The sequence below is a fragment of the Cupressus sempervirens genome, chromosome 9, assembly GCF_028749045.1.
Source record: "Cupressus sempervirens isolate cs-2001-9-10 chromosome 9, ASM2874904v1, whole genome shotgun sequence".
Lineage (NCBI taxonomy): Eukaryota > Viridiplantae > Streptophyta > Pinopsida > Cupressales > Cupressaceae > Cupressus > Cupressus sempervirens.
Window position 1 is genome coordinate 699,980,353 of NC_143126.1, and position 25,379 is coordinate 700,005,731.

At 34.3% G+C, this 25,379-nt stretch overlaps 2 protein-coding genes across 2 annotated transcripts; both read left to right on the top strand.

Moving 5' to 3' along the window:
* Positions 1 to 312: 312 nt before the first annotated feature.
* On the top strand, positions 313 to 2,162 carry LOC149540654 ((R)-mandelonitrile lyase-like). The gene is made up of 2 exons (XM_089801738.1): positions 313 to 467; positions 1,909 to 2,162. Exons 1-2 carry the CDS (start codon positions 398 to 400, stop codon positions 2,145 to 2,147), a joined length of 309 nt encoding a protein of 102 aa, XP_089657864.1. The 5' UTR covers positions 313 to 397; the 3' UTR covers positions 2,148 to 2,162.
* A 1,711-nt stretch (positions 2,163 to 3,873) lies between these two features.
* On the top strand, positions 3,874 to 7,828 carry LOC149540655 ((R)-mandelonitrile lyase-like). The gene is made up of 4 exons (XM_089801737.1): positions 3,874 to 4,028; positions 5,405 to 6,064; positions 6,603 to 7,440; positions 7,538 to 7,828. The coding sequence occupies exons 1-4, from the start codon at positions 3,959 to 3,961 to the stop codon at positions 7,581 to 7,583; spliced, it is 1,614 nt and encodes a 537-aa protein (XP_089657863.1). The 5' UTR covers positions 3,874 to 3,958; the 3' UTR covers positions 7,584 to 7,828.
* The last annotated feature ends 17,551 nt before the right edge of the window (positions 7,829 to 25,379 follow it).

Consider the following 25,379-nt stretch of genomic DNA (forward strand, 5'->3'; position numbering starts at 1 on the left):
AATCAACGGAAACAACTTTTTTGGTTTGGTGACTAGAGGAAAAAAAACAATCTATGCACTAAACATAATGACAGATGCATTACATCAAATATTCATCATAAAATATGAGACTTCAATGTGATTTGAAACTTCTAGTAATACGCAATTAATTTGTCAAATAAAATTGTATATCTTGCCGTGACAAAATTCTCTATTATTATCTTTAATCGTGGGTCAACAAACGGCTTTAAATATTCAATTCAAACCGATATTGTATATCTTGCCGTGACAAAATTCTCTGTTCTTATCTTTAAATATTCAATTTAATTATCACTTGAGAGTTATAAAATGGGTGGAACTCGCTAATCAGATTTGAAAATTAATAAAACGAAAGAGATTGTGAGATTTGTGAGCCAGAATGGAGCTTCTAGTCCTCATCCCATGCCTCCTGTTCCTCGCTAGTATGCACGCAGCGACACCCACCTCTGGTTCGTACACGTTTTTATTTTTTAAATTTAATATTTCACTACAACATTGTTATCATACATTTTTGATCAGGCGCCTCATGGAAAATTGTGATTGTACGTATTAATATTGGAGTAGATATGTTAAATGTACTTGTTCCTTTTATATATTCATTAATATTAGAATAACAAGAAAATACTAGAATTGTTTTAGGTAAGGATGATAAAATAATCTACATTTGAAATATTTTGATAAAAAAGAAAGGCATAATAGACATTCTGTCGATAGTAATTTTTGAAGGTTCAGGTTTGTGGGTGGTTTCTTCCATTAAGATCTAAGGGTTGAAGGGTATCTATTTTGCCAAATTTGTTTAGGGAGTGATCTCATTCTCACCCCTTTTTGATGTGCGGGACCTTGCACTGGCAACATCTTTCTTCCAACCTCCTTATTGCAATACCACCTGCACCTACAAACTCCTCCTACACACTATTCTCTCCATTAATCTTGCACTTCCACCAAGATGCACTCAAACCAGCCTTAACACTTGTTATGGTTCAAAATGGAAATTGAACCTTGATTGTGCTGTAACTATATTATTGGCACACCACTAAGTCGTCCTTCAGAAATTATGTTCTATTAGATAAAGTGGGATAGGGCTCAAACCGAAAAACAGAAAGTAAGATCCTCAAAGTAACATCAAGTGGAAAATGAGAACCAAATTCACAAGAACTGAATTCAAAGAGCTTTTGAAGATAGCCAAAACCAGCTGGAACCAAGGCCCAACACTTACAGTTTTAAATTTTGAAAAACAAAGGGATTTTGACAGGAACCCCAAACCAATAACCATAGAATACCTCTTGAAATTATGTTAATAATAAGTAATTCTATATAAAATTAGAAGAATCAAATTTTAATTATATAGATATTATCTTATTATCTTACTTATTTGATATTTTAAACTTTTGTTAACTCCTTTCTTATTACCTTCGTTTAAATCAATTAAAATAAATGAGTCTTCTTTCTCTTTTTATCTTCTAGTCTTCAAGACTTTTCTGGATTCAATTGTATCATTTCCTTTTTTACAATAATCATAGAATTTATCCAAAAACCTAAAAAGAAAAAGAGAAAAATTAAAAATTAAAAATCATTTAATACAAACAATTTAAAATACAACAGGAAAAAAACTGTTAAACACTGGCTATCATTACTTTCCACTCTGCTACAATTATATATCAACCCAGAGTATCTCCGAACAAAATGTACTATAAAATTGAAATATTTAAATTTTGTTTCAGATATGCAAAAGCATAGTATTTTTGGTATATTTTTAAAATTGTTTCCTACTATAAATCATTCAGATCATAAAGATTTCATCCTTTGATAAAATTTTAGTTTTTTATTAATTTCCCAAAAAGCTCAAAGCTTATGTATCACCCTCAATTGATTATGGTGGAAAAATTGTAGGTGCTGAGATCTATCCATACCCATTTATGACTTTGGATGCTGAGAAAGCATCCGCAAAAATATATGATTACATCATTGTTGGAGGAGGTACAGCTGGGTGTCCTCTCGCTGCAACTCTCTCACAAAACTTCTCTATTTTGTTACTGGAGAGAGGAGGCTCTCCTTATGGAAATCCTGACATTGAGAACGCTGACGCTTATGGGAAACCATTGACAAAAGAAAGGTCTCTCCATTCCTGACCAACCCTATAATTGCTTACTTTAAACCCATACAGCTCTGTGCATTCTTGCACCCATCTCTCAAAAACTGGGTTGTTAGAAAGTGGGCTTTGACATAGCCACCTGTCAGACCAAAACTGAATATCCTCCCCATTGCCTAGTTTCCATTGAATATCTTTGTGCTATTGTTGGTATTTCAGTGTGTGGTTAATTGTTGGGGGCTAGGGCATGTCCTTTAAGGATTCTCTTGCATTGCATTGCATCAAAACACCATCATAAATAATAGTGTAAGTGATAGAAGTTAAGCATATGCATGAATGAGGTTTAGGCTAACTTTAAACAACTAACATTCCAAAATTATGAACCAAATAAATTCATCAAAACACCATCATATTTTCTACTACAATCACCGCAATTTATCTAAGATATGTTAATCTAAATGAGAGAATTAAGATAATTAAAAATAACTAAAACACATCAAGTATTCACCAAACTTAAATGAAAACTCTATTGTCTATGTAGCTCATAGAAACAATCCCAAAAAGTCCCCCCTTTTACAAATAAGAAGTCAAGCCTTTATATAGGTCCTCAAATATAATGGGTGGCCAAATGAAAGCAATAGTCGATGACCTAGATTGTAACACATCAGCCCTAATTAGGATCCCAATTTTATCCCCCATGTCATCCCTTGCTTTCTTTCCATTTCTATAGGACTTTAACCATCTTAGCGACTTCCATTGAAGAATTATTCAACTGTGACTCCCTTCCATAAGTACCACTTCTCCACCTTTGTGATTTAGTTTTCTTTGTTAGATGTTTTTTTGGATAGGAAGCCTACCCCCACAATTTCTTCCCTGAAAACATGAGACTTTACTTCTCCAATGGCACTAAGTACCACTTCTCCACCTTTGTGACTTAGTTTTCTTTGTTAGAAGCTTTTTTGGATAGGAAGCCTAACCGCACAATTTCTTCCCTGAAAACATGAGACTTTACTTCTCCAATGGCATTACCTATGATTTGTGAGTGTCCCTTTGAGTGTAATTGTTCTAGCTTTAATCTTCCAGCCATCTAAACTACAACCAACACAAGCTTGATGCATAGCTAATTATTTGACCCAACATTCAGTTTCATGCCATGTGTAACTAGATTTTTTTGACCTTATGTAACCTTGCTACACTAACCAAAGTTTACGCAAATCCATCTATTCTCTATGGCTTCCCATTGCACCTCACTCCTATGACCTTTGCACAAATAAGAATATATTAACTAACCGACTTTTTAAGCTTTTTATTTAAATATCTAACTCTAAATTCAATAATTTAGAATTAATACTTACACTTTTGTTAAAAGTATATTAAATATCCACCTTTTTATATACAAATATTTTACTAATTAATGACCAAAACGAAACCCTCATCCCCAACCCAAAACAAACAAAATCAACGGAAACAACTTTTTTGGTTTGGTGACTAGAGGAAAAAAACAATCTATGCACTAAACATAATGACACATGCATTACATCAAATATTCATCATAAAATATGAGACTTCAATGTGATTTGAAACTTCTAGTAATACGCAATTAATTTGTCAAATAAAATTGTAATCTTGCCGTGACAAAATTCTCTATTCTCATCTTTAATCGTGGGTCAACAAACGGCTTTAAATATTCAATTCAAACCGATATTGTATATCTTGGCGTGACAAAATTCTCCATTCTTATCTTTAAATATTCAATTTAATTATCACTTGAGAGTTATAAAATGGGTGGAACTCGCTAATCAGATTTGAAAATTAAAAAAACGAAAGAGATTGTGAGATTTGTGAGCCAGAATGGAGCTTCTAGTCCTCATCCCATGCCTCCTGTTCCTCGCTAGTATACACGCAGCGACACCCACCTATGGTTCGTACACGTTTTTATTTTTTAAATTTAATATTTCACTATAACATTGTTATCATACATTTTTGATCAGGCGCCTCATGGAAAATTGTGATTGTACGTATTAATATTGGAGTAGATATGTTAAATGTACTTGTTCCTTTTATATATTCATTAATATTAGAATAACAAGAAAATACTAGAATTGTTTTAGGTAAGGATGACAAAATAATCTACATTTGAAATATTTTGATAAAAAAGAAAGGCATAATAGATATTCTGTCGACAGTAATTTTTGAAGGTTCAGGTTTGTGTGTGGTTTCTTCCATTAAGATCTAAGGACTGAAGAGTATCTATTTTGCCAAATTTGTTAAGGGAGTGATCTCATTCTCACCCCTTTTTGATGTGCGGGACCTTGCACTTGCAACACTTTTCTTCCAACCTCCTTATTGCAATACCACCTGCACCTACAAACTCCTCCTACAGACTATTCTCTCCATTACTCTTGCACTTCCACCAAGATGCACTCAAACCAGCCTTAACACTTGTTACGGCTCAAAATGTAAATTGAACCTTGATTGTGTTCTATTAGATAAAGTGGGATAGGGCTCAAATCGGAAAAACCAAAAGTAAGATCCTCAAAGTAACATCAAGTGGAAAATGCGAACCGAATTCAAAGGGCTTTTGAAGATAGCCAAAACCAGCTGGAACCAGGGCCCAACACTTACAGTTTTAAATTTTGAAAAACAAAGGGATTTTGACAGGAACCCCGAACCAATAACCATAGAATACCTCTTGAAATTATGTTAATAATAAGTAATTCTATATAAAATTGGAAGAATTAAAGTTTAATTATATAGATATTATCTTATTATCTTACTTATCTGATATTTTAAACTTTTGTTAACTCCTTTCTTATTACTTTCGTTTAAATCAATTAAAATAAATGAGTCTCCTTTCTCTTTTTATCTTCTAGTCTTCAAGACTTTTCTAGATTCAATTGTATCATTTCCTTTTTTTCAATAATCATAAAGTTTATCCAAAACCTAAAAAAGAAAAAGAAAAAATTAAAAATTAAAAATCATTTAATACAAACAATTTAAAATACAAGAGGAAAAAAACTGTTAAACACTGGCTATCATTACTTTCCACTCTGCTACAATTATATATCAGCCCAGAGTATCTCCGGACAAAATGTACTATAAAATTGAAATATTTAATTTTGTTTCAGATATGCAAAAGCATAGTATTTTTGGTATATTTTTAAAATTGTTTCCTACTATAAATCCTTCAGATCATAAAGATTTCATCCTTTGATAAAATTTTAGTTTTTAATTAATTTCCCAAAAAGCTCAAAGCTTATGTATCACCCTCAATTGATTATGGTGGAAAAATTGTAGGTGCTGAGATCTATCCATACCCATTTATGACTTTGGATGCTGAGAAAGCATCCGCAAAAAGATATGATTACATCATTGTTGGAGGAGGTACAGCTGGGTGTCCTCTCGCTGCAACTCTCTCACAAAACTTCTCTGTTTTGTTACTGGAGAGAGGAGGCTCTCCTTATGGAAATCCTGACATTGAGAACGCTGACGCTTATGGGAAACCATTGACAGAAGAAGATAACTACACTTCCATAGCTCAAGGAGTTTTAACAGAGGACGGAGTTCACATTGACAGAGCCAGAGTTTTAGGAGGTGGAACTGCCATTAATGGTGGGTTTTACAGCAGAGCAAGCTTGGAATATATTCGAGGAATTGGCTGGGATGAGAAACTGGTGAATGAGTCTTTTCTCTGGGTGGAGAAAATGAATGCATTTAGACCAGATCCCCTTTCTGTCTGGTCATCAGCTGCAAAAGAAGCTCTTCTAGAAGCAGGAGTGCTTCCTTACAATGGGTATACTTTGGATCATTTGGAGGGTACAAAGATTGGTGGCTCCACTTTTGATAACAATGGCAAACGACACACATCTGCAGATCTGCTGAAGTATGCAAACCCAGATAATATTGTTGTTCTCCTCAATGCAACCGTCTCCAGAGTTCTCTTCAAATCTTCACCAGGTAAATAATTGTGTAAAGATTCTTTGTTTTTAGTCTGAGATTAATTGCCCTTTTTTAGGTTTAGATGAAGTTAGAATTAATCATGTGAGGTTACAATAGCGTGGTCATTTGAAATACTGATACTACATGACAGTTGATATTGGACAAACCAAATAGAACAATAAGCACACAAATATATAAAATTCTTGAAATCATTTTCATAGTCTACATTCAAACAAACGAAGTCAATAGAAATATTTTGTTCATGCTCTTATTCAAACTTGGTGGCTCCTTAGTTAGGAAATTTCACTCAAACCCACCATATTCAGAGGGCAAAATTTCTCTCATTCATATTTTGTATTCTGCTTTATCTACACTATCATTAAAAGGGAGGCATATTTTTAATAAGACGTGACCTAATCTAATATATTTGTTAGCAAATGGAAAGTCTTTATCACCTAGAAATGCTTCTTCACATGTTTATTTTACCGTCTATCAATGTTATTTTTCTGCTAACATAGGTTTAGATCATAACGTTGTTCTGAAACCTTTGTTGCAGGAAAGTTGAAGGCTCGTGGAATAGAATTCATCAATTCCATCAATGGTACTTCTTACCAGGTGCTACTTGATGAATCTTCATCTTCGGGTGAGGTAATTCTATCAGCAGGAGCTTTGGGAAGTCCTCAGCTTCTACTCTTGAGTGGAATAGGTCCCTCCAAAGATCTTAAGAAATTAAATATACCTGTTTTAAAACATGTACCTTCAGTAGGAAAAAAGATTCAAGATAATCCATTTACATCAGCAGTAATATTATCTCCTATACCACTTAATTTTTCTAACATACAAGTGGTGGGCATACTAAACAATTCGAAGATCTACATATATCCCAGTAGCTTTCTCCAAGAAGTTTCCTCAAATGGCTCTACCTTTGTAAATGGGTCGGGAGGGGCAATCTTGTTGAAAGTAGCTTATCCATTATCAAGAGGAAATCTAAGTCTAATTAGCAAGGATCCTAGAGACAATCCTTCTGTTCGTTATAACTACTATTTTGAGCCTGAAGATTTGGAAACATGTGTGCAAGGTCTCAAGGTAGTAGCTGATATTTATGAAACAAATTCTCTGCAGCGATTTGCCTTTAATTATTCTAATGGCACCAGTGGGCTACATTTCATTGGATCAGCTCTACCCAAGAATAAATCAGATGAGATGGCCCTAGGAAAGTACTGCAGAGACTATCTTGGCACCATATGGCATTTCCATGGAGGCTGTGATATTGGCCATGTAATTGATAAAAGATATCGACTAAAAGGCGTTCTTGGAATAAGGATAGTCGATTCTTCCACTTACAGAGATAGCCCTGGAACTAATCCACAAGCAACCACTATGATGCTTGGAAGGTATCTATCATATTCACATTATATTTTTTAAACTTTGCATTTTTTATTTGACTTTTAGCTTTTGTTACTTACATTAATGAAACTTGTGAGATTGCAGATATATAGGAGTGAAGATTCTGCAGGAGCGTGGGATTTTCGTATGAGTTGAGAAGAATTTTCTGCTCAAGACTTTCAGAAAAACCTTTTTCATTGGAATATTCTAAAAATTTTATAGATAAATTAGATATTATGGGGAAAAAATGTTATAGGAATAAGGCAATACCATACATGAGAATGTCCAATTATTTGAAAGATGCCAAAAATATCATTGCTAAGTCATTTGCATTGAATTTGTCATTGTATGGTTGTAAATTTTGACTTTCAATTAAAAAGTTTTTTATATTGTTCACATCATTTAATAATTATTTTTATGATTTCTGTAATTTGTTTTTTATGATTTATGTAACTTTTAAACAATTTTTTTTTTCAAAACTACTATTATTTTATTAATAATTTTTTTATGGAAGAGGTTCACACACATTTTTATAGGAAAGTTAATTTACTTATTATTTTGAGTTTACTATAGCACTACTCTATTTATTATATCTTTTTCTTTCGGTGAAACATTATATTTATATTAATAATAACTGGTTTAAAAGAGCTCCCGGAGAAAAGAACCAGAAAAGAAAATTTTTGGTCATTACCTAATACAAAAAAGGAATGCTGAAGAAGAAATGCTACATCAATAGAGAGTATCTAACAACACTAATGAATCATATCCTAGAGATTCTCAGATTGAGAATATAGTAATTACAAAGAGCCCAAAACTCATATTAATACAATTCATTGATTGGTGTCAGAGACAATACCCAGAGCCCAACAAAAAAAGTCACATAAATTACCATCCGTAAGCTACACCCAGAACTTCAATTAAGACCATGATATTAGGAGGCCATCTAATGCAAGTGTAGTCCAAGACCTTGACTTGCATATAATATCTCAAAAGAGCAAGTGAGATCCATAAAAGAAAAAAACATGTGAAATCATAGAGAAGTCATGGTATACTATCAAAAAACATGAAGAGGACTCAACCTTATTCTAAAACAAATTCCATTGTGATAATATTAACCTAGTTGGGGAGATCAAGGAGGTTAAGAGGGAAAGTAAAGAGTTAATAAAAACCCTTTCAGTACCCAAATTAGCCAGATAATTAGCTAAAATATTGCCTTCTCTATAAGTATGCATGTTGTAACATTCAGAGATTGAATCAAGAAGATACCATACTTAATGTAATATATATTGGATGGACCAATTACATACATGATGATTAATACATGCATTCATAATAATTAATGAATCCCCTTCAACATATAGCTTACATATAGAAAGTGATTTTGCAAGTTCCAAACCAAAAAGCAAGGCCAAGACCTCAACTTTTTTATTAGTAAACTGATGGGAAGAAGATGATTTTACTACAATCACATTGTTGGCATTAAACTATAACTGCCATTAGTGACAACACTTATTCAATAAGTGAAGTTACCGAGCTCAACACTCAGTTTCCAGCATCCACCAAGAACTTCAGTGTTAACCAAGATCAGTAGTTTACACTGAGTAGAACAGTGGTTACTGAGTGAATACAGACAATGTGAAGCCCAATAGTTACTACCGAGCTTCGTAGTGTCTACCGAGTAGTAAGTCTATGTGATGGAAATTTAATGTAAACTAAGTGTTAGAAGAAGTAGTGTTTACCGAGTGAAGCAAGGTAAACTCAACATCTAGTATCTACCGAGTGACATTACATCTAGCGAGTCACCAGTGGTCACCGAGTTTAGAACTACATCAAGTGATTAGTATGGATTGAGCCTTCACTTCTACAGAGTGCATGACGATGCCAAGTAATGTAGTGGATGCTGTGTATTAGAAGGTCACCTAGTCAATTTACTGAACCAGAGTTATTTACTATTGGGTTGACTTTGTAATGTTTTTTCCACTTGTGTTTTGACCGACCTTGTAGTTTTGTAAATTGAAAAGGTATATATATATATATATATATAGATATAAGGTGTATTGTATGATATCATTTTAATTATCGTGATGAATGAAGAATTATAAGAAGTGCATGCGAAAATGTATCAACAACAGTTCAAGGTATTCAACAAGGTCAATATAGGAGCAAAAAAGACTTATCTATCACATAAGGTGATCAGTGTTTAAGGATCTAATCAACAATCAATTATAAGTAGATCCACTGCTTCATCTTAATAGGTGAATTAGTCATAAATTCTTTAACAAGATAGACTTAATAGTCTTCGTATAAATCTCTTAACCAACTGCATACTTCATTGTATGTTTTTAAATCTTCTAACAAGGTGGGCCTAGCAGTCCTATTTACTCCTAATAGGGTAGATCACCACAAGTGGTTAATGTAAGCCTTAACTGGCCAACTTTATGCTGTAATAGTGAAGTTTTGTGGGTATCATCCCCACCCGATTTTACTTTCTATTTGGAAGGTTTTTGGGTCACCAAAATTCCATGTTCTTTGTATCTTGAATATTTATCTTTCAATACTTATGCATGCAGTAATATAGATGGATTTATGGTGATTGATTTACATGGTTACATGCTGAATTAGAGAAATTTTTTGAAGTTACTGATTCACCCCTCCCCTCTCAGTAGCTTAGCAAGTCTTAATTATTTCCAACAAACATGACCTTTAAAATCTCTAATGACTATGCCATAGCTAGAGATGCCTAGATTTCCTCTAGAGGCCCCATCAAAATTGAGTTTGAAATCACCCTCACTTGGGGGAATCCACTTGGTTTGTGCTCAGATAAGAGGAATCTTGGATGGACACAAAGGAGCAAGAAGATGAGGTAAAAGTAAACCTTTCCACTACTGAATAATATAGCCATCCCAAGGAGAAAAAATATGTTTACCCTTATATTTACTTACTTAAGCATCAACAAGCTCAAAAATTGATCTCTCTCATCCTTCCAAAAAATTGAGATATTGGAGATGATGTCTATCTAAAAATTCTCTTGTTTCTTTCCCACCAAATTGCCCATACTACAAATACAGGGACACACTTCCAAAGACATTAAAAAAATGATTTAAAGTACAAGATTGACCATGCTTGGAATAAATTCCATAGAGAATTAGGTAATGGCATATGGAAATTAAGCTTATCAAGGACAGAATGCCAATAATCTTGGGCAAAAGGATAGTTTAAGAGGAGGTGGTCTATTGTTTCTATAGCTTGTAGACAAAGCACATAGTTAAAGGGATCACAAATATTCAATCTGTGAAGATGATCACTAGTTAAAATCTGGTTCTTAAGTGCAATCCATGCAAAGCATCCTGCTTTTGGCAGAACCGAGCTATTCCAGTAGAATTCAAAAGCAAAAATGTACTTTGATTATACTGGTTGTGTTGGAAAGCTGAGTATCCTAGTTTAATAGAGTATTTACCATCTTTAGCTGGAACCTAGAAGAGGCAATCTGGATGATTAAACATAATGACATTCCTTTTAGCTAGAGCTTGTTTGAAACAAGTAGCCTAGTTGTGAGATATAGGACGAGATGATGGCTCCTGCCAAATGACAAGCCTTGTGAACCTATGAATAGCTAAGACATAAAAAGAAAAGGATGTCCCCCAAAATTGGATCACTATGTTTGAAAAATCCTTTAGAGAATCAATAGTGGTAGAGAAGGGGAACCCATTTCATGAATCAAACCAAAAATTAACACTATCCCCATTGTACACTTGCCATGATATGAATGACGTAATAACTTCTCAAGAAGCCATCATGAAATCCAAAATGATAGACGCCTTTGGTGGGTCTAGCATAGTAAGAACTCTAGAAGGTTCCAAGTTATCTAAATATTTCTTTTGCAAAAGGTGAAACCATTTGGTAGAGGGCTTTTCATACATTTTCCAGACAAGTTTAGCACCAAAAGCCTTATTCCTATTGGTAATTTTGGGAAGTTTGACACCTCCTATTCAGTAAGAGGTTAACATGACATGAATAGAAATTAGCAGTATTTTCTTCTGACCATTCATATTATCTGACCAAGAAGGGTGTAAATTAAAGTTTTAGTTTAAGAGATGATACTTTTGGGGGCTTGTAGAATAGAAAAGTAATAGTTAGGAATCACAGAAAGAAAAATTTTGATAAGAAAAATTTTACCTGAGAGGGATAACCAACAAAATTTCCAAGCACTAATTCTACTCTTGATACAATCAATCACGGATTTCCAATAAGAGGGTTTGTTTAATCCCATAAAAAAAGGAACACCAAGATAAGTAGAAGGTAAATGATCGCAGGGAAAGCCAAGAAGACAAATTATTCTTTGAGAAACCAATTGGGAGGCATTAAAAACATAAATTTTAGATTTAGTTGCATTGATACATTGACCTAAAACTTGTGTATATAGGTCAATGGCTTTCTTCATACTCTATGCTTCTTGATATGTAGATGACCCAAAAAGTATAGTATCATCAGCAAAAAGATAATGGGTTATGGACAAATATGTACCTATAATATTGGTACCTTTCCACAACCCTTTTTCATTAAAAAAGTGAATAAGTCTGCTGAGGGCCTCTACCATAATGATAAACAAAAATCAAGAAAGAGGGTTACCCTAATGAACTCCTTGGGAAGAGAAAAAGAAACCTACTAGTGTACCATTAATGAGAATAGGAAAATGTGCACCTAAAAAATGAGTTTTAATCCATTTACACCACCTAGAAGAAAAACCAAACTGGCAAAGGACTAGAAGAAGAAAAGATGAACTCAATTTATCATAAGCCTTCATCATATCTAATTTGATTACAAAGGCTGAAATATTATGTTCTTTGATGGAATGAAGGGTCTCATGGGCTATTATAGCTCCCTCATTTGTTTCTCAACCAAGAATAGAAACCCCTTGATCTTTTGATATAATTTGACGGAATAATGGGCTCAAGAAGAAAATAAATAGCCTTTGTCTGATAGTGTTATATAAAGAAATAGGATGAAAATTAAAAAAAACAATAGGGATTATTAACTTTTGGGATGAGAGAAAACTAGTGGTATTAAAGTTCTTCAAAATGGAGACATTTTTCTTTGGTTCTTCAAGAGCCTCAAGAAATTCAAAACAAATTACATCCCAATATTTTTGAAAGAATAAAGCAGTGAACCCATCTGGGCCTAGTATCTTATTAGTAGACATAGAAAATACTACACCATGAATCTCAGAGAGAGTAAAAGGGCCTTAAGAATCAAGTTATCTTGTTTTGTAATCAAAGAAGGAATGGAATCTAAGATCTCATCCACAAGGTGGGAAGAGGGGGGATCCTGCAGTGGAGGGGAAAGAAGATTAGAGAAGAACATTACACTCTCAGTTTGAATGCCCTTAGCATCAGAAATCAAGTTTCCTAGATGGTCATGAATTGAAAAGATTATGTTATTAGCCTTCTTTTGTTTGGTAGATGCATGAAAAAACTTAATATTATGTTCCCCTTGTTGAAGCCACAATTCTCTAGACTTTTGTCTCTAGTACTCTTCTTCTTGCTTACGCAATTCAGCCCACTCCTCTTGCAAATTCTTCTATCTTGAATGCATATCAGCATTTAAACCCTGGAGTAAAATATATTTATTAATCCCAGCTAGTTTTTCTTCTACCACCTTTTTATCCTCAAAAATATTTTTAAAAACATGTTTATTCCAAATCTTGATAAGCCATTTGACATACTACATTTTCTTGTGAAATTGAAACATTTTAGTTCCTCGCTCTAGTGGAGCATCCTTCCACCATTGTTTTAAGAGGCCATCAAAGTGGTGATGATGATACCATACACTTTCAGACTTAAACATGGTCTAGAAAAGCTAGTAAGAGGAGAATCTAATGGAAGAATGAACAATTGAATAGGGAAATGGTCAGACTTTGAATATGGAAGAATATCTTATTGGATAGAATAATTCACCAATTTCCAACATTGTAAATACAAAAATCTATTCAATCTAACTGCAATTTGGAGGAACCCAACTCTTCTATTAGTCCAAGTGAAAGATCCAACTTGTGGGGGAACATAAAATAGAGCATTATTGCTAACAAAGTAATTAATGTGTTGGATAGCTCTAGATGGGTGAATAATACCTGCATACTTATCCCTAGGATGAAGAATGGCATTAAAGTCACTGGCAATAATAAATTTGGCATCTACTGAATGCTGGATAAAGCTTGTAAGAGTAAGCCATAAATTTTAGCTAATTTATATTTAAGAAAATGTGAGTTCTAATAGCTTTTTATCAATTTTAAAAATATAAATACTTCTTTCTATGTATTGAATTTATAAAGTGTATCTCTTAATATACAACAATTATTAAATTATTTTGAGGAGGTGTAATGTCATCAATTTTGTGCACATACCCATTTTGTATGGTACATTGATGTCAAAATTTAAGAATGGAATGTCACAATTCTAAAGTCATAGATGACAAGAATACAAAGTTTGCACTTTCTATTTGAGTTTGAGATTAAGTTGATTGTACAATAGTGCATCACATAAAAATTTGTGCATAGTCAAAATATTCCAAAAGATTTCAAGATTGAAATGAGCATTTTCATAAAAAAAGATTTTTTAATGTATGTCCCAACATTTAGAAATATCTATAAATGCTCCTTGTGACCATTCTAAGAATAAAAATTCAATTTATTTTTCCTTCTATAATACATTATTCTTAAAATTAAAGGTCAACTTAAATTTATCTCTTCCTCTCTCAAAATAATCATCTACTATTAGAAAAGTTTTTGAATAATTGGGGCGGGGGGGTGGGTGGGTTGAATCAATTATTCAAGGTCCAAAATTGCCTACTTAAACTTTTTCACAAAGTATAGTAAGCCGATTCAAACTACCATGCATCCAAGCTAAACTTTCTTCTAGAAAGTTGTTGATTAATCAATATGCAAAATAAAACACATAAGATCAACACATAACATAGTGATTTATGTGAAAACACAATTTTGGAAAAACCACCAATAACATGCTACCTTGTTTCTTACCCTTTTGAAGTGATAGACTATTAAAGGCTTGCCTTGTTAAAGACTACAACACACTGTTAGATGTGACCTTGTTAAAGGATTTCAACACCTTGTTAGGAGTGTGCTTGGTTAAAGGGCTTTAGAACATTCAACTTGGAATGTCACCATATTAAAGGATTTCTTAATGGCTATTATGCCAACCTAAATCCATAGGATTTTTCCTCAAATGATAAAATTATGAGAGAGTAAAAATTAAGGGCTTTTGACCTGATACAACTTACAACTTAACCTTGCAGATTTTAGATCACAATTTTGTTCATACATTTTCTTGGCTCTTTATCTCTGCAACTTTGATAGCTTGTCCTTATTTCAATCTTTTTCTTCTTGAGTCTTCTTTCTCGTTCTACTAATGCAATCTCCTCTCTGTGATCACTTATCGAAGTAGATTTTCTATTATCTGTTCTTCCTTCTCTATGCCTTCTTTTTGACAATACACACTCCACACACTTCAATTCTTGACCTACAACTTCTTAAGTAGAAGTTTAGAATGCATTTACCAATCTTTTCTTCTCGGTCATAATTGGGTTTGAATTGATTTGGAAAGATACGATGTATCTTTCCCTCCAATTTGTTTCTTCTAGAAACATCATGTGGAATCAACCTTTATTCACCTAAAAATAGTTCTTAAAATTTTGTGACACTAGCTCATCATCATTATCTTCTGCTTGGTTCACAAAGTTCAATGCAACAACCTTATCGACTCAAATCTGGTGAATCTTTGACTTTTAAAACTACGCAGTAGCTTGGAATTATTGAAATACTAGTGCTCAACACATATTGTGTTACTAGGCACCTTCTATGGATTCACTCGGCATCCACTAGATTTTATTGAAGCTTGACACCAACTACATTTTCACTACTTGACACCTAAATTTTTCTCAGCACCAACTATTTTCTTGGCATCTAAACACTTTTACTCGACACACACTAGATTTTGCATTTGCTCAGCACTAACTAAAAAGTCTACTTGCCATAAACTAACTTGGTTAGCACCCACTAATGAATTTAGTCAAGATTTGTAGACATCCTTCTTACAACTTATTCTTCTAATGTTTCTAAGTGTAGCCAACCTCTATATCTTCAAGTATATATTAACAATACATCATTTTACCAATGTCTTAACTGATGATTGTACTTCATTACAACATCATAACCCAAACTTTCCCTTAGGTTCTTTTGTTACATCTTATTGATTAACCCCTCCTCATTAATTAACTAAGTTTTAGTACTTGGATAATATAAGAAATTTTCATTCTAGAAAATAGCAAGTTTGACATCAGTGACAAAATAATGATTGAAAATATTCTATATCAACAATCTCCTTTCTTCATCATTCTTGAACAATGATCTTTTCAATCATAGTTCAATAATCTCCCTCTTTCGCATTGATGGCCAACCAAACTGATCAACTAACCAAGCTAATAAACCAAGTTACCATAACACTAATATGCCAAAAAGAAAACTTGTTGACTTTCATATCTCCTTCTTTTTCATATCTCCCTCTTTGCTTGTACATACTAATACCTCTAATTTTCTCCTTCTTAGATCAATCATCTTGATTTCTTTGCTTTTGCTTCTCCCTCTTAGTTGCTGATTTCTTTCTCCCTCTATATATCTAATCCTCTATTTCTTCCTCTGACTAATCTATCTTCCTTTGATCATCTTAGATCAGTTTTTTCTATTTGATTAATTTCATATCTTCTTCTGATCCTCTATAGTTGATCAATTTCTTCTATTTCTCCCTCTTTGACAACAATGCCAAAGAATTATCATCTTTGAATATGTAGATGTAGACTTTTTCATCTTGCAACTTCTCCCTCTATCACCATTTTTGTGAATGATCTAGAATTTCAGCACTTTGGTATCCTTTACATCAATTTACATTATTTCAAAAATCAACACTTTTGATGCAAGGAAATTCTACTATTTCTAAAATACCCTGGGATAGGGGCTTTACCTCTAGCTTACCTCTAAGATACTCAAAAGCATCTTTAGGTAATAGTTTTGTGAAGATGTTAGCAATTTGTTCCTTTGAGTTGATATATTCCATCTTCACTTCTTTGTCTTCTACCAGTTCTTTTACATAGTGATACTTAATTGCAATGTGCTTAGTATTTGCATGCATCATAGGATTCTTGGGTTATGTTGATAGCACTTGTGTTACTACAATAGACTATCACTAGCTTAGTTATCTCCTCCTTCATTCCTTTCAATAGGTTCTTTATCCATACAATGTTGGTATAGTTGATGGTAGCTGCAACATAATCAACTTTAGTTGTGGACCATGAGGTATAACTTTTCTTCTTGCTAGTCCATGTGATTAGTCTTCTTCTTAAGAAGGGTGCTCCTCCACTGGCACTTTTCCTATCATCAATGTTTCCTCCCCAATCTGCATCAGTGTAGGCATTCAATTCAAACTTTTCACTCCTCTTGTAGTATAATCCAAAGTCATATGTACCTTTCAAATACCTCATTATTCTCTTCACTGACATAAGGTGATTTTCTTTTGGATTTGTAGAAAAAATTTCTACTATCCCAACATCTAATGCAATGGCTGGTCTGCTATGTACAACATATTGCAACTTTCCAATCATAGACCTATACATTGTCTAATTGACTTCAGTAGACTCATCATTCTTAGATAACTTGTGTCCTATTACCATTGGTGCACTGATAGGTTTGGAATCCTCTAAGTCAAATTTCTTGAGTATTTTCTTGATATACTTTGATTGGGTCATAATTATACCATGTTTTAGTTGATGTACTCGTAATCCAACAAAGAACTTTATTTCTCCAAACATTGACATTTCAAATTCATGTTTCATTTTGTTAGCAAAATCTTTGCATAGTGCATCTTTTCCTCCAAAGATTATATCATCCACAAAGATTTTAGATATCAAGAAATCCTTACCTTCTTTTGACTTGATGTATAGGTTGTTGTTCTCATCTATTCTTTCAAAGCCTATCTTCACCAGATATCTATGAAATCTCTCATACTAAGCTCTAGGAGCTTGTTTCAATCCATAGAGAGCTTTGTGTAGCTTCCCAACCTTATCTTTGTTTCTCTCATCAAAAAAACCCTCTAGTTGTTCTATGTAGACTTCCTCTTTCAATATACTATTAAGAAAAGTAGACTTTACATCAATTTGGTAGACTTTGAAACCTTTCTAGGCAGCATATGCAAGTAGAGTCCTAACTCCTTCCATTCTTGGAATAGGGGCAAATATTTTCCCATAATCCAATCCTTCCTCTTGTGCATGGCCTTTGCAAACTAGTCTAGGCTTATTTCTTATGATCTTACCATTTTCATCTAAGTTGTTCCTAAACACCCACTTAGTTCCAATCACAATCTTATCTGGTGGTCTTGGAACTAGAGTCCAAGTCTTGTTCTTCTCAGTCTTCTCTATCTCCTCTTCCATTGCTTTGTACAAATAATCATCTTATAGTGTATCATTCACTATTTTGGGATCAATTTTGCTAAGTAGACAAGTTTCACTCCTTAGTTGGTTCCTTGTCAATGGTGTGGCTTCTTTGTCACCAATGATTTGATCTACACAGTGATTTCTTCTCACATATTTTAACAGCCTAGGCTCTGATGGGGGACACAAGCCAAGACTAGAATGAACACAAAAAGAAAAGGAAAATATTATTAACTATGAAAATATGCTAATACACTTAGTACAAAGAAAACAAACTCAAAGACATGCCTCATGGGCTTACAATAGTATGAATCTCAAGAAAATTCCTTCTCATAGTGCCTTCTCTCAAACACCACTCTGAACTGCCCTTTACATTGCCAGAAATATTCTTAAATAGACCCCAAAGGGATAAGAATTAGGAATACATATTAGAATGTGCTAGTTGGCATCCACCACTAAAATAGAAGGTTCCAAAAGTCGCATTAGAAGCCAGTGCAAAATTAGAAAAATCTAGAAATGGTAGCCAAACTTCTAGGAGGCATAACTTTTGAACCGTAACTCCAATTGATGAACTATTTACATTTCTAAATTGCTCTCAGAGTGCTCTATAACCCTATGAACCAACTTATTCTTCCCACATTTTTTAGGCTTGTACGAGGCCATTTAGTGCTTGAAATCTAATTTTGAAGCACTATTAGGAGGCTTCCAAGAACTGAAATACTATAATAATTTTCTAACCATGGAGCCTTTTGACCTGATTCTTTTTTTGGAGTGCTTTAAATTAAAATTATTATCATCCCTCCAATTTATATGCTCTAACTCACCATAATTATGGCTCAATTACATAATCCTACTTTTTTGACATTTACACATATCACAAGGTGCTTAAAAACTCTAACCCATAAAACTAATAGTGGAACTGTGAGAGTTGGAACCTTTATTTGGCCTAAATGGGTATCCAAAAATGAAAACACAGTAAATAGAAACTATTTCTAAGCATATTTTTGGGTGGCATAGGATTGCCCTTACACCAATGGATGCTCCTACATCAGACACCCAAGGTACATTGAAAAGTGACCCTATCACTTTATGGATGGTAGAGGAAAATCCAAATGGGAAACCTCTGTTGTTGATATCCAGGTTAAGTCCTCTATTGTAGATCCTTTCAACTTTACAAGGTACTCTTCATACTACCTATTTTTAGTACTCTGGCCCACATGACTATTTAGAATCTCTTCTATCTCCTCCTTCTTAGAAGTAGGAATTGGACATGGCTCTAGCATCAACCCCTCATCTACACTATCATCATGATACTTTGTTAAGTTTGCAATGTTGAAGATAGGAGAAATGTGAATCCCATCTAGAAACTCCACCTCGTATGCATTTCCAGAGTCATGTTTCTTCAAATTTTTGCAGGGGCCAATTTTTTTAATTTTCAACTTGTTGTAAGTACCCACTGGAAACCGTTCCTTTCGTAAGTGTACCATAACCAACTCCCCTACTTGGAACTCCTTATGTCTCCTCCTTTGATCAGCCCTAGCTTTATACTATTGATTCATCTTGGTAATGTGTGCATGGACCTCCTCATGTAGGAACTTGATATGTTCAACAAATTCTTTTGCCTTGGCACTTGTCCTCTCCCCTTGCTCCATCTTCATCAATTCTATTTAGTCCTTGGGCTACTTCCATATAGAATTTTGAATGGTGTTCTATTAGTACTCTTATTTACATAGTTATCGTAAGGAAATTCTACTTGTGGTAGAATCAAATCTCATCCCTTCGGCTTATCTCCCACTAAACACCTCAGTGAATTTCCAAGACTCCTATTTACCACTACCATCAGTCTGTCAGTATACAGATGATGTGTAGAACTAAACTTCAATTCTATCCTCAACTTCTTCCACAAAGTTCTTCAGAAATACCCCACAAATTTAGTAACTCTGTCAGAAACTATACTCCTTGGGAGACCATGTAGTCTCACCACCTCCCTGAAAAACAAATTTGCAATATGTATAGCATAATGAGTCTTGTGCATGGGATGAAATGCGCCATCTTGGAGAACCTATCAACCACCATAAATACTAAGTCATTACCCCTTTGCATCCTCAACAATCTAAGAACAAAATCCATACTTATGTCCTCCCATGGCTTTGATGGAATAGGTAATGGCTGATAGAATCTTGTATTGCAACTAAATCCTTTGGCTACTTGACATACTTGACAAATTTGTACAAACTTCTTCACATCCTATGACATTTGAGGCCAAAAATAATGTTCTCTAAGAATGACAATGGTCTTATCTTGACCAAAATGTCCTGCCATCCCTCCACTATGTTTCTATTAGATCAAGTTTTCCCTCATGGAACTCCTTGGAATGCATAATTAACTACCCTTGAACAACATACCATCTTGAATCAAATAGTCTAGCCACCTAGTTCTATCTATAGCAACAGGTTCTTTACAACCCTTCCATGCTTTAGCAAAACCAGTATCCTCAAGGTACATATTCTCGAGTTCATCAAACCCAATAACTTCAACTTGCATTACTATAAGCAACAATTGTCTCCTACTCAATGCATTTGTAACCCTATTAGACTTTCCACTTCTATGTTTCAACACAAAGGTCTAGCTCTGCATGAACTCTACCCACTTCAAATGTCTCTGATTCAATTTACCTTGGCTATTTAGGTACTATAATGCCTAGTGATTAGTATATAAGACAACTTCTTTTGGCAATAAATAATGCCTCAATTTCTTTAAGGCCTAAACTATTGCATAGAACTCCTGATCATAAACATAATACTTCTTCTTTGCATCATTCAATTTTTCACTAAAATATGCAATAGGCTTACCTTCTTGCCTCAATACAGCCCCAATAGCAATACCACTCACATCACAATCTACCTAGAACACTTTACTGAAATTAGGAAGTTCCAACACAAGTTTTTTTGTCACCTTCTTCTTCAACAATTTAAAACTTCTTGTAGCTATGGTAGTCCATTTGAACTCTTTTCTATCCCCCCTTATTGTGTCAGTTTGGGTTGCACATATGCCACTGAAATCCTTAATGAATTTCCTATAAAAACTAACCAAACCATGAAATGATCTCACCTTAGTAGAAAACCTTGGAGTAGGCCATTACAAGATGAATTTTACCTTCTCTAGATCCATTTTGAGACCTTCAGATGATACAATAAACCTCGAGTAGACTAATTCCTTTTTAGCAAAGCTACACTTCTTCAAATTAATCAACAATGTCTCTTCCCTTAACCTTTCACGGACACTACAAATGTGCAATAAATGTTCATCCAAAGTCTTGCTGAAAATTAAAATATCATCCAAATAGACAATAACAATTTTTTCCAAGAACTTCTTTAGTACCTCATTCATAAGCTGCATGAAGGTGCTTGGCGCATTGGTCAATCCAAAGGGCATGACTAACCACTCATATAGACCCTCCTTGGTCTTGAATGTAGTCTTCCACTCATCTTCTTCTCATATCCATATCTAATGATAGCCACTTTTGAGATCTATCTTAGTGAAGTATTGAGCTCCACTCAAGCAGTCCATAAGATCATCCATACTTGGTAAAGGAAACTAATACTTGATGGTTATTCTATTTATAGCTTGAGAGTCTGTGCACATTCTCCACTCTTCATCCTTCTTTGGTGCCAGTACTGTAGGTACTACACATGGACTTAGGATCTCTTGATCAAACCCTTCCTCAATAGCTCCTAAACGTGTCTATTTAGCTCCTCAGTTTTAGTAGGAGTCTTTCTATGAGCAGCCTTGTTAGGAAAACTAGCTCTAGGAATTAAATCTATCTAACAAATGATTTGCCTTACTAATGATAACCCTTCTGAAACATTATCAGAGATGAGATCTCCAAACTCACTTAATAGATCTGAAACTTCAAGTGGAATTTCACTACTACCTTCCTTATCTTTTTTAGGAATCAAAGCATAACACATATGCTGATGTTTCATGCCATCTAAAAACTTTCTTCGATCAACAAGACATATCCCGACACTACAGCATACCTTTTCACCTTATCTTATTAGGGCCTTCAGTTTGTGGTGAACTCCATCCTTTGTTAGCGAGTATGTGTTTGCATGAACATCATGTACTGCATGCCTAACAAACTACCACAATCTTTTGAACAATAAAGGGCAAACATCCATTGGAATAATGTCATAGAGAACTTCATCATGGTAACTCCCAATTTTGAACTTCACCAAACATTATTCACTTACTAGGACCTTATGATCATCCTTCACCCAAGAAATTTGATAGGGTTGGGGGTGTTTCTCCCTTTTGAGCTTTAGCTTAGTGACCATCTCCTTTGGCACCAAGTTGTCAGTGCTACCACCATCAACAATCACCTCACAACACTTATCCTCGCACTTGCACTTGGTACAGAACAAACTCCTCCTTTGTCCATGTTCAGTCTCACCACTTAGTAAGACCCTTTCATTTACTAGAACCTCTCCTCTTTCTGCATCCTTTGAATGTGATGACTATGCATCCTCATCCACATGAGGAAACTTTGCTTGACCATCAACTCTCCTATATGTCCTTCCTTGTTGTTGAGGGCATTGAAAGGCATGATGACCTTCTTCATTGCAATGAAAATAGGTACCATGGAAGCCTCCTCTTCTTGGACCTTGTCCATGTCCTCTACCTCTTCCTCTTTGATCTCCAAAGTTTTGATCATGGGAGCAACTGAATCCCTCATTCCTTTGGTTCCTACTAGTACCCACATCTTCATTTTTCTTCTAGGTCACATTTCTACCTCTAGATGACCTACCACCACCCCTTCCTCCTTGACTATGCCCTCTTTACCTTCCTTCAAATCTTTTGTTTAGCTTCTCTTCAACTCGCAGGGTAAACTGGTATACCTCTTTAATGTTGGTCATTCTAACCAAACTTAACTCCTCCTAAATGTTAGGTTGTAACTCACTGAGGTAATGGGAAACCTTCTCCTTATTTTCTTCTACATGCCCTACCCTAATAAGAAGTTGATAAAATTTCTCTATATATTCTAGGATAGATTTTCTTGCTTGCTTTAACCCTTGCATTTTCTTGAACAAATCAAGCTCATAATTAACAAAAATGGACTGCTTCTTTAGTTTGTCCACCATGTGATCCCACCTTGTGATTTTATCCTTTCCTCTTTTATTTCTTTCTAGTTGAACCTCCTACCACCAAATTTTGACATGGCCTTTCATTTTGGCCTTTGCAAACTTAACCCTATTTGGGTCCCTAATATCCTCATACTCAAAGTATTCCTCTAGTTCATTGATCTAGTTGATCAACTCATCTGATTTTAGATTTCCTAAAAATACACCCACATCAATTATAGGTCTTTTTTCAAAGTTAGAAATGGCCCTAAAAAGTCTCCCCTCTGCCTGATTTAGGACTTCCCTCCAATATTTTCTTCTTCTTCATTTTCCACCTCACTTTCGTTGCCTGCTATGACATTTATTCCTCTGTGGATTTTCTCATGCAATGCTTGAACTTTCCTCCAAAGGGCTCTAACTTCCTCAAGATTAACAACTCTAGCCCTTCCACCACATTCTCTTCATGGAGGCATCTTCTTGACTCAAACCCACAACCACACAGTCCTGGTGCAAATTGCCTCACAGTCGGCACTTTGTTTACACACTCAGGAAAACCTACTCTGATTCCACTTGATGGGGGACACAACCCAAGACCAGAATGAACACAAGATGAGAAAGGAAATATTATTAACTGTGAAAATCTTCTAGTACTCTCAAAACAAAGAAAATAGACTCAAAGACATGCCCTATAGGCTTACAATAGTATGAATCTAGAGAAAATTCCTTCTCATACTACCTTCTCTCAAACTCCACTTTGAACTGCCATTTATAGTGCCATAAATGTTCTTAAATAGACCCCAAAGGGATAAGGGTTAGGAATATATTCTAGAATGTTCTAATTGGCATCCACCACCAAAATAGAATGTTCCAGAAGTCGCGTTAGAAGTCGGTGGAAAATTAGAAGAATCTAGAAATGGTAGCCAAACTTTTAGGCAGCATAACTTTTGAATCGTAACTCTTATTGATGAACCGTTTACATTTTTGGAAAGTTCTCAAAGTTCTCTATAGCCCTGTGGACTAGATTTTCTTGTCCCCCATTTTTTGGGCTCATACGAGGCCATTTAGAGCCTCAGATCTGATTTTGAAGTGCTCTTAGGAGGTCTCCAAGAATTGAAAAATTGCAATAACTTTCTAATTGTGGAGCCTTTTGACCAGATTCTTTGTCTAGAGTGCTTTAAATCAAAAATATAATCATTCCTCCAATTTACACTTTCTAACTTGCCATAATTATGGCTCAATTACATAATCCTACTTTTTTGGCATTTATACATATCCCAAGGTGCTTAAAAAATCTAATTGAGAAAATTAATAATGAAACTGTGAGACTTGGAACCTTTATTTGACCTAAATGGGTATAGAAAAATGAAAACACAGTAAACAAAAAATATTTCTAAGCATATTTTTGGGTGACACAGGATTGCCCTTACACCACTAGATGCTCCTGCATCAGGCTTTGTCCTTGTTTCTATGTTTGGCCTTTTAGCATTAGAGTCACTATGCACATCTCTATCAAGTAACTCTATATCTCTTTCATGTGTACTAATTTCTGAATTAGAATGTGCATTTCCTTCATTCTGCAACTTATCATCTAAATACAACTCGACATTCACTAGATGTGACTCAACAGATAATGAAAATTGTTGTTGATTCCCAATTTGATTGGCAACTTCTTCTTCATCAGGCGTTCCTTCATAAAAGTATACAAAGGATTTTTATTCTTCTAGTTTCTTGATGGATGCATTGTGTTGAACTTCTGCATGCTCATCAAAGTTTACATTTGCACTCTTCACAACTTTGTTAATGTTAGCATTTAAACACTTACGAGCTTTGCTTCTAGTAGAGTATCCAAGGAATATGCCTTCATCACTTTTTGCATCAAATTTTTCATTCCTAGACTCTTTAAGAATATAGCACTTACAACCAAACACTTTCAAATGCTTAACATTAGATGAGTGAACATACCATAGTTCAAAAGGAGTTGTATTAGTACCTTTCTTGATTTGAACTCTATTGAGAGTGTAGATTGTTGTTATTGGAATAAGGATTGTTGATGCTTCCACTTTCAAAGATAGCCATGGAACTAATCCATAAACAACCACTATGATGCTTGGAAGGTATCTATTATATTCACATTATATTTTTTAAACTTTGTATTTTTTATATGACTTTTAGTCTTTGTTATTTGGTTAAATTACTTACATTAATGAAACATGTGAGATTGTAGATATATAGGAGTGAAGATTCTACAGGAACATGGGATTTTTGTATGAGTTGGGAAGAATTTTCTACTCAAGACTTTCACAAAAACCTTTTTCATTCGAATATTCTAATAATTT